Source organism: Charadrius vociferus, unplaced genomic scaffold (assembly GCF_000708025.1).
Source record: "Charadrius vociferus isolate BGI_N301 unplaced genomic scaffold, ASM70802v2 scaffold233, whole genome shotgun sequence".
Lineage (NCBI taxonomy): Eukaryota > Metazoa > Chordata > Aves > Charadriiformes > Charadriidae > Charadrius > Charadrius vociferus.
In genome coordinates, this window is record NW_009647741.1 from 205,322 (window position 1) to 214,844 (window position 9,523).

The window sequence follows — 9,523 nt, forward strand, 5'->3', positions numbered from 1 at the left end:
TTTCCTCGGCCCCCGGAGCCCATTTGGAACCAGCCACATCCCAAAGCCCTGGCTCTCATGGGAGGCTGCAAGGGCCACCGCCGCTGTCCCTGCCCAGAGTGCGGAGCAGCCGCATGGGATGGCAAGCCGTGAAGCACAAGCTGGAGTTTATTCCTGCCCCTGCTAACATCGCATGGTGCCTCCAGCATGGCCAAACCCACCGCATGGCTGCCGCAGGCTGGGTTAGAGGGCAGTGGCTGCTGCCTGGTGACAAGAGGGACAGAGCAATTTTTCAGTATTGTGGTTATGCTACCCAAATACTTCACAAGATCCACACAGCCGAGCAGCACGAGAGACCAAGATTTGCTCTTTTCAGGTACTAATTTTCCCTTAACCATCCTCTCTCCCCAAGCCATATAATCCTGAAGTGACAAAATTAGTGACTGCACTGACTCCCTAGGACAAGCACGGGCTGCCGTGCCGCTGGGTGTGATTTAAAGCAGCTGGTTTAACAGCTTTTCACACCTGGTCAGCCAAATGCCTCCTCCTTTCCTAGCGGCAGCAGCAGGAGGGTTTCGGCTGATATCTGCAAGGAAGGGTGGACAGCAATTCAGCATGAATACAAAAGAGCGAGTGATTGAAATCTCTTGACAGAACAAGCATGGTTTCAGTGGTTTGAAGAAAAATAACCTTGTGCTTCTGTGCAGTCTCACACTGAGCTTTGCCATGTTTGGTGCTGCATTGGTTGTCCAGAGATTTGGTCAATGAGACAAAAGCAGAAGACATCACACCAGCTACCTGAAAACTGCTGAACTTACTGATTGACCCTGAACTTCTATGGCTGAAGCAGCCTAAGTATGCCCAGAAAACTGCAGATGGCTTTTCGGAAGTGTACTTTTCTGTCATTCTGTACAATAAAAAGAGTTTGGGGGCACAGGAGTTGGCTGCTCCACCACAGGCTCACTTGATGATGCCTTTTCAAGTGTTTCCCAAGAGTAACCCTGAGTTCTGCTCAACAATTGACTGCATCACAGAGTTAGTTACTGAATAGAGCTACCAGCACTAAAGATTTACAGCAGTAGCATGTCAAGGAAGCACTGTGCTGCTGGGACCGGAGGGGTTGCCTCCAGGATCGCATCCCAGCTCCCAAGCCACAAGGCAAAACAAGAAAGTCTCCATTTACAAGGCAACCCACAAAGCCAGCTCTGTGTAATCAATATGCTGAAGCACATGGTAGATAGGAGCAATGCATGGAGATTCGAAATATTAAACTCCTTGTACAAGACACGGGGAAGTTTCAAATTCCTGATGAGAAGTGACAGGGTAGGGACAGTCCCAGCAAGCATCGAAGGGCAGGCAGCTTTGTTAACTCTTCCCGTGACCGTGTCAGCCAAGAAGAGATTCCAGCACGCAAACAACCACAGGGCAGTTGGAGTCACAGTCTGACACGGTACAAAGCAGCTATTCACCCACAGATCCCTTCATTCCTTTGCACATCTGCAGAGAGAGGAGCCAGAGCCTTACACAGTTTAACAAGCAAGTCAAATATTACTTACTTGGCCCATAAGAATTGGACAAAACTCCCTACATATACGGAACAAACCTCATCTGAATACACAAAGAGAGCAGGCATAAACAAGATACAATTCGTGCCAAGACTCGGTATCTTCATAAACAACGTGCAAAACTCCCAAACAGCAGAGGATTCTGCTACACAGCGACTCCGAGCCTACAATTTGTGGCTACAACGCAGCACAGCACTGGGAGATGCGACCCACACACATTTCTGTGTGGCCGAGACTGACCAGAGCATACCTCGGTTTTGCTGCAAGGGAACTGTCTCCAGCCGGAATGGCACAGATGGAGCATCATTTCCCAGGAAACACAGGGAGACTGGGAACAGAATGACTTCCCACTCTGGCAAGGAGCTCATTCTAGTCTTCAGGAGCAAAAGGCTTCAGTGACGCGAAGAGTATTAGCTGCACCACACAGTTCATGTCTCTCTTGCCCTTTTTCTCTACTACTAATATGCAAAAGATACTTCCTCGAAGAAAAGCGAGTAAGTGCAGTAAGTTCACCACGGGGGTTGCGGATATGCCCTCAGACCTGCATTTTCACTAGCTGCGAGCCATACAATTTCCCTAAGCACGTAAGTGTTTTGCTCTCACAGCGTCTGAGCTCTTTTCCTCAGCTTGCCTAGAGTCCCTCAATTGCCTACAGATGAGCGGCTCCGTCCTGCCAAATTCCCAAGATCATCTGAAGGGCACTTCTCAGAAAACGTCAGCACCAAGTTCCTTGAGTCCAGATTTTCCCAGGATGTTTGGGAAGTTTCTGTGGGCGATACAGACGCTTCACATGACTCTTCCTACACACACTGTCCAAACAGTGATATTGTTACAGCTTCATGGTGTACCCATGTCCCGCTGCAGTCACTAGGAAGAGTCTGGGTTTACAAATAGATTTTAAATTGCCCAGGTTTCACTCGGGAGGGGAGTGAGCACAACCTCAGAGGCGAAGGAGATGTGGCAGCTCTGACTGAGATTTCCTTTACTGCTACTGAACATGAAAAATAAAATTGTAATCTTTCCTACTGTTTCCCACATATAACACAGCCAAGCAGGACTTCTGCCCCAGCCAGCCTGAGCGTGTACTTACTTCCCCAGCTCTTCTCAGGAACACCGTGACCATGTCCTGGAAAAAGCAGAGGGGGGTGGAAAACCCAAACCTAAGACAAACGGAATACTCGAGATGGAGGGAAATTATAAACCATCTCCAATCTGTTCCACAGATTAAGGAAACCGATTAAGATAACATTAACTGTAATCCGGGTGATTGGAATTCAGAGCACAAAGCACTCCAAATCTCCTCTCAAGCTCTGGGGCGGGCTGAGCCCTGGGCACGTCCTAACCAGCTTCAAAGGCAGGCTCGTCTCTTATTTGCGTAAGAGTTTCTATTTTAGCTCTTCTGTCCCATTCCCCATGCTGCCGACAGCAGGGCAGGCAAGCAGGGGACGGGGGGGAAGAGAACCGGGGGGAATTTGGGAGCAGCTTAGACTGCCGCTGCGGCACGAGGCGAAGCAAGGCAGTGGCATGGCCATGGAGAATCTCAGCCACAGAAAATTTCCCGCTATAGAGATGAGATAAATATGACTCATCTGCTCTGCCAGGGGTTTAGTACAACAAAGTATCAGCACTTCAAGGAGTTGGCAGGTGGCAGGGCAACAAAAAAACAACCTACTTCCCCCCCCCCCCCCCGATAGCCTCAGGTCCAGCTTGTGAGGTGGTTTAAAGAACTATAACCACAACAAGATACTGATTTCTAGAGTCTTCAGCCATCAACATCATAGGCTAAAAATCAGCAGAATTAGAAAAGGGCAGGGAAATTGCACTGTCTGGGTGACACAGCCTGTTCACATCTGACAGCTAGTGGAAATCACCTCCGCAGGGGAGGGACCACACCACGCCTCATCATCCAAGACATGTATTTTCTGAGTGGGACTTGTCACTGCTGACCTCATCTACCAAAAATTCAATACATCCATGTCAGATATGTACTACAGCCCCTCCCTTAAAGGTGGCAGATGTATTTGGCCCAGCAGAGCACAGCCACGAGACAGCAAATACAACAGGAACATGCCGGTCTCCGAGCTAAATAACACAAATCTTTGCCCTGACCCCTCCAAAACACAGAGAAGAGGGAATCTAAGTGATTTTTGCAGAAAGATTTTTGCTTCTACCACCAGGTTAATTCACTCGTGTTATGGTTAATTTACTTGTGTTATACATTGCAAAAAAAAAATACTTCAGGCAGTCACCAGTATTTAGATTCCACACTGTGCAGACTTGCTCCAAACAGGTCTGGGCAACAGTTGGAAGTGTTCATCCCTGCCAACGTCTCAAGCCTACACCTGGTTCTCACAGGAGACCATCTACAGCAGAAGTGAAGAGATGGAAAGCTACAGAGCAAGAAGTGCAGCAGGTTAGACCAACAAAACTGCTGCCCAATCCTGCCTGTGATGAAAAGCTGAAGGATGTTTAGGATAATTTGTTAAAAGACATTTAAGTGGGCATTTGGAAACCATATTCAGGCATTACGCAGCTCAAAACGTTAGAAAATGGACCGTGCTAAAGTCCATGTAAGCTGGAACTTTTTGAAGTTCAGCTGAAGCTGAACATCTTTGAAGACGATTTTGCAAAGAAGCAGGAAAGCATTAGACTCCAACTGTTTGGATCCCACCAACCTCACTCCTGCAAGCCCCATTCACACAAGGCTGCAGCTCCCCTTCCAGCACTCAAACTGCCAACTGTGACAAGCAAAAAACATTAAAACCATCAACAGTCTGATGCCTGTTGGCTCTCAAGTCCTGTTATTTACAGGACTCTGGGTGGCCTGGCCAGAAGCCACCTTCCCTGTAGGAACCCCAAGAGGTACAAACCTGGAGGGGACAAACATACTGTGGCTTGGGATAAACTTCAGGAATGACAAGACATAAGCAAGGAGCACAGTGGGGGCCAATTTGGTACATGCAGGACCTTCACGGCAGAGTCCAGCCTCCAACAAGATGAGAACATGAAGTCTGAAGAATAACAACTACCTCCCAGGACCCCAGCTGGCTCCACTGCGTGCACTCCTTCCCAATCCCTCGCTCCAACATGCCAGTCACACGTTTGACAGAAACCTAGATTTCTATCTTGCTGACAACCTTACGGTACGTTATTCTGGCAGGTGACCAAACCAAGATTGGTTCTTGTCAGCTCAGCCGAGCTAGATTTTATCCTCCAAGATCCCAAAGATCCACAACCTGCAGCAAAGCCTTCCCTTCCTCCCGGGGCTGTTACCAGGCTGAAGCGTCTTTACTACTCCTGTAATAACAAAGTACGAAGACAAGCACTGAACAGAGGTCACCAACAGCGCTCTGCATCCTCTCCCCCACTCCCTGTTTAGAATAAAGGTCAGTAGGTCTCTTACCACCCCTGCACACGTATCCTGTCCTCACTGCCCGAGCTGGCGGCTCAGCCAGCCTCTCCCCGCAGCTACCCCACTGCAAACCCAGCACATCCCTTCCCAAGCTACAAACGTCCACTTCGCTTTCAAACTGAAGTCACACCCCCACTGCTTTATCTGAACTAACTGTGATACCACTTGGAGAGGTCTTGAAACAGCCACAGAGTAGTTGAACAGCCCTGAAGGGCATCTTAACATCTATAGGAGGACAAGAGCCCAAACTCCCTGCCCACACGGGCAGCCCGGTCCCCAGGATGAGCAGGACTGGGGCTCTCCCCTCCACCTGCAGATCTTGCCCGTGTCCCATCATACACAACCCCCTGTTCACAGCCTGGGGCGAACAACGCTTGTCCCACTGCAGCAGCTCTAGCTGCACAAGAGAGTTGGGAAACCATTTTTTTTATTCTGACAGAGGAACAGCATTTCTCTCTCTCCCTCAACAGCTCAATATCCAGCTCCAACCCCAAAACAAACAGCTGCTTCACATATTTGAAGCGTCTGGAAGGAGCAATAAAGCTGTTTTTCCTGAACGGCCTTGAACACCAGCAGGCCACAGCAGAGTCCAGCCGCACAGCCGAGAGCAGGGGGGATGGAGCTCCCTTCGCCCAGACCACAGCAGCTCTGGAACCCACCTCTCCACACTGCCCCAGCCGCCCTCCCTGTCCAAAAAACCACAAAGGATGTGGACTGAGTCAGCTCCATTTTGCTGGCATCTGTACCACAGTCAGGCAATCAGTGGCCAGACAAGGGGACCGAAAAGGGAGGCTGAATTTCCGCATTTGAAGAAAAACACAATTTGCATCTCGCAGAACAATCAGTCTAACTGCCAGGACCGCCTCCCTCCCTCCTAATAAATCATTAGCCCTGACTGTAAGCACAGACAGCCGTGGACCCGCAGCATTTCCAGGCTGTGCTAGACCTGCTGTTTATCTCACCCAGATGTCTGCTGGGCACCAGTGAGCAGATGAAGTTTTCCAAGTCATCGAAGTTTCACTAAACACCACTTTCTTGAGCCTGGAGTATACTTAAAAGACCTTCCAGCAAATCCAAGGCAAGGTTTGGAAAGGAAGATGCTCAGCAGGAGGCAGGTTCATCGGGCAGGTCTGCCTGGAGAGAATCGCCCCAAAAGACCTGGGTAGCTGCTCACTGAAACCACCATCAGGTTTGATTTTGATACTACCAAGAGAAAGGGACATCGGTTTTACCGAAAAACTGCAGTTTCCAGCTTACAGGAAACTTCTGCTTCTGCCCAATTCAGGCCAAAACCAAGTTTCTGAAAACCCCAACATAGCTACAAAACAGAACCCTGGGTTTTGGCTGGTTGCCTTGGCGACACACAGCGATCTCTTGGGAAGAAACCAAGGAATGTGTCCTAATACTAGCTCCTTCCTTTTCAGGCATCAACACTCAGCCTTATTACCCAGAGTAAAAGCCACAAACATCCTCTAGGTTAAGAGTAAAAAGAAATCTTTCCATTGGCTTTCCACTGGCTACAAAGTCAAACAACACTCCATGCTTGCCACCTCCATGAGGAGAAGGGAACGGAAAGAAAACCTGCCATTTCCCCCACTACATTGCTACATTTCATTTTACCCAGAAACTTGTGGCTCTTTACTACTTCTCCTTAATCTGGATATTATTTTCCAAAGGGTCCCCATTTGTTTCAGCCTCCTGAGCTCTGCAATGCAACAGGCAGTTCCTCTTTGCCTTTTCAGAAACTAGATCTGTATGCAGGTTCTCACGCAGGACATCCCCCACATACCACATTCCTCAGCTGCTATGGTTGTATGTGCATCGCACCATATTTAGCACACTTCATCTTCAGCGTGCCTGCAGAGTGGGATAGTTAATGCTATTAAGCTGATAAGAACAGAAGTGGAGAAGCTACATGACCTGCCCAATGTCATACACATCCAACACAGAGCTGACAAAACAGTTGTCAACCGATTTCAAAGAATCATATAGTATTTTAGGTTGGGGAAGGACCTCTGGAGGTCTCTAGCCCAGACTCCTGCTCCAAGCAGGTCCAACCGGATCAGTTGCTCAAGGCTCTCCGCACGCAAGTTTCAAATAGCTCCAAGGACGGAGATGCCACCACTTCTCTGGGTTCCTGTTCCAGTGTTTGACCAACCTTTAAACAATTCAGTCGCTGCACTAGCCTTGTCCTTGTCTCCCTTCCTCCTTTTTGTACTGTTTAAGGACAGCTTCCACCACACACCACTTAATTCTTTTTGCTTACTTGAGGCTTTTTTCTTTTACCAGCAAGGCTGCTGCCCCAGCAGCATCACCCTGCACCGCGAGATCAGCTCCACTGGCTGCAGCAGAAGCAGGACTTAGATAAGAGAGTCTGTCCAGCAAGGTTTTGTGTGTATTTTCTGCTTCATCCTAAGACTACCCATAGCTGTAACATATCTTCTTGATATTTGCACCGTTTATATCATACACCTGATTTTGTGTAAATCAAATTAATACCCCAAACTGCACAGAGCCAAGAAAACAGCTGGAACGAGTGTAATCCAGCAGGTACATAAACAGCAGGACAATTCCAGTCTGATTAAGCGTTTCCTTGTAGGACGACAAGAAAAAACTACGGGAGCACCGAGCAAGAATCAACACTGCTGCTTATTTGCTTATTCTGGATCTCATGGTGCTCATGCTCCATATCAGCTACCTGCATTAGTCATGATCAAATTAACATAGACTGCGTGCTCTTATGAAGGAATCTAACAATGTTAAGCCACGAGAAAGAACACTCCCTGCCTCCCTTCTAAATGAGATGCACCCTAGTCAAAGGATTTCCTCAAATTATAATGCTTAGTGCCTCAGGCACCCGTGTGACTTCAGTCCGTCAAATATTTAGTCGAATTTAGGTAACGGAATGTAAAACAACTCTTCCCGCTATGGAAAAACATGTCACATCACAGACCCAGAAATCGGGATTTGTCACTTCATCGTGCTGCCTTCAGAGCCCAACAATTCATGCTTATTCCTCCAGCGCAGCAAAATAACCCGATCTTTCAGCATGGCTGTGTCTTTATCGCATCCAGATGCGTTTCACCACGCCATACAAAGACTAATTCTCAATTTAAGGATCTAACTTAGATCCCAAGCAGTGACAAAACCTGCCATTCACTCCAAAGACACTTGGAGCAATTGACGCCTTGCAGATCTTCCGGAATGCAGCTGCACATCCAGAAGGACCAGCCAGGTGGTATAATCCTATCAAGGGGAGTTAAGTTGTTGCTGATCTCTTTCTGCCTAATAGAGACCTAATTCTTGAGCCTCTATCAATAGATCACTAATGCGGGAAGACACCAACACCACACTGACCGCTGTACTGTGTCACAAGCCAGTCAGTGACCATGGGGAGCTCAAAGTGTCCAACACCCCCTAGACACAGAGAGTAGGGTGGGAGAGGGGGCAAGTCCACAGCTTTCCAAACCCTGCGACTTGCCTCCATTTTCTAAATACCTGAAATATTTTACTGTCCGTTATCATACCTCCAAGAAGTAACTGTGGGAGAGGCCCTGCAGTTATCACAGGTCATACCCCACTCCCACCTACTGGACCAGCGCCCAGTGCCCCCCTCCCGACGGCAACCCTGTGGCTCTCTCAAAAGGACCAGAAAAACCCTGCCCACCTTCCCACCCAGTGCCTCACGGAAAGACAAGCCAAAAGTAGTACCGAGCTACTTCCAGCTTGGCTGTTCAGTAGAGGAACCTCAGGCAGTTACCTTCTTGCGGCGGGAGCCCGTCTTGCTCATGCAGGACCTCTCTAGGGACAGGTATCCTCCGATCACTTCGATCTCATTCACAGTGGGATAGCGCTTTTTATGGGAAACCGCCGCTTGGGGCCCATCGGCGTTCTCCACAGCTTTGCCTTTTCCTTTGCTCTCCTCCTCCTCCTCTTCCTCCCGCTGTGGCCTTCCGCTGGCATCAGTAAGAGTCTGCAGTCCCGAGGCAGCGGGCTTGCTTTTGGGCACGACAGTGAAGGTGCTGCCTCCCCTCTGATGGGGGACAGAGTGTGGTCTGTAAAGGGGCACGGAGGCAAACTCCATCTCCAGGTCAGGGCTGGCTCCCCCAGGCTGATCCGCCAAGCTCCCCGTCCTCGCGGCCAAGCCGGCCCTGGGGGAAAGCTCCCCACTGTCCGGCTCCACAATGTCATCAATGTAAGTCACAGGTACCAACGGATCCAGAGGCGCCGGCGGGGAAGCGATGGGCTCTTCCTGCTCCGGGGCGGAAGCCCTCGGGGGCTCCTTGGGTGCCTTCTCCTCCAAGGACGGTGGCGGTGGCCCTGGCCTGGCGCTCTGGGCGGGGGGCAGAGCTGGGCCACCCTCCCGGCGGGGCACGAAGAGGAAGGAATTACGTGAATTCAGGCGCAGCTTGGCCAGGGCTTGGGCCTGCAGGTCGTGGGCCGGGATGGCAGCCAAGTCGGGCTTGGGGGCCGGGTGGATTTCGAAGGAGCCCCCGGCCCGGGGGGCAGAGGCGGAGAGCGGCTGAGTGGAGCCGGTGGCACTGGGGGCCGGACTGGGACTGGGGCG

At 50.0% G+C, this 9,523-nt stretch overlaps 1 protein-coding gene across 1 annotated transcript in view; it reads right to left on the bottom strand.

Annotated features, from left to right (window-relative positions):
* Positions 1 to 9,523, bottom strand: part of TPRN (taperin) — an 18,556-nt gene that overhangs the window by 6,224 nt on the left and 2,809 nt on the right. Inside the window, exon 3 of the mRNA XM_009882005.1 lies at positions 8,717 to 9,515. Within this exon, the coding sequence (XP_009880307.1) occupies positions 8,717 to 9,515 (799 nt within the window). The remainder of the gene's footprint in view (positions 1 to 8,716; positions 9,516 to 9,523) is intronic.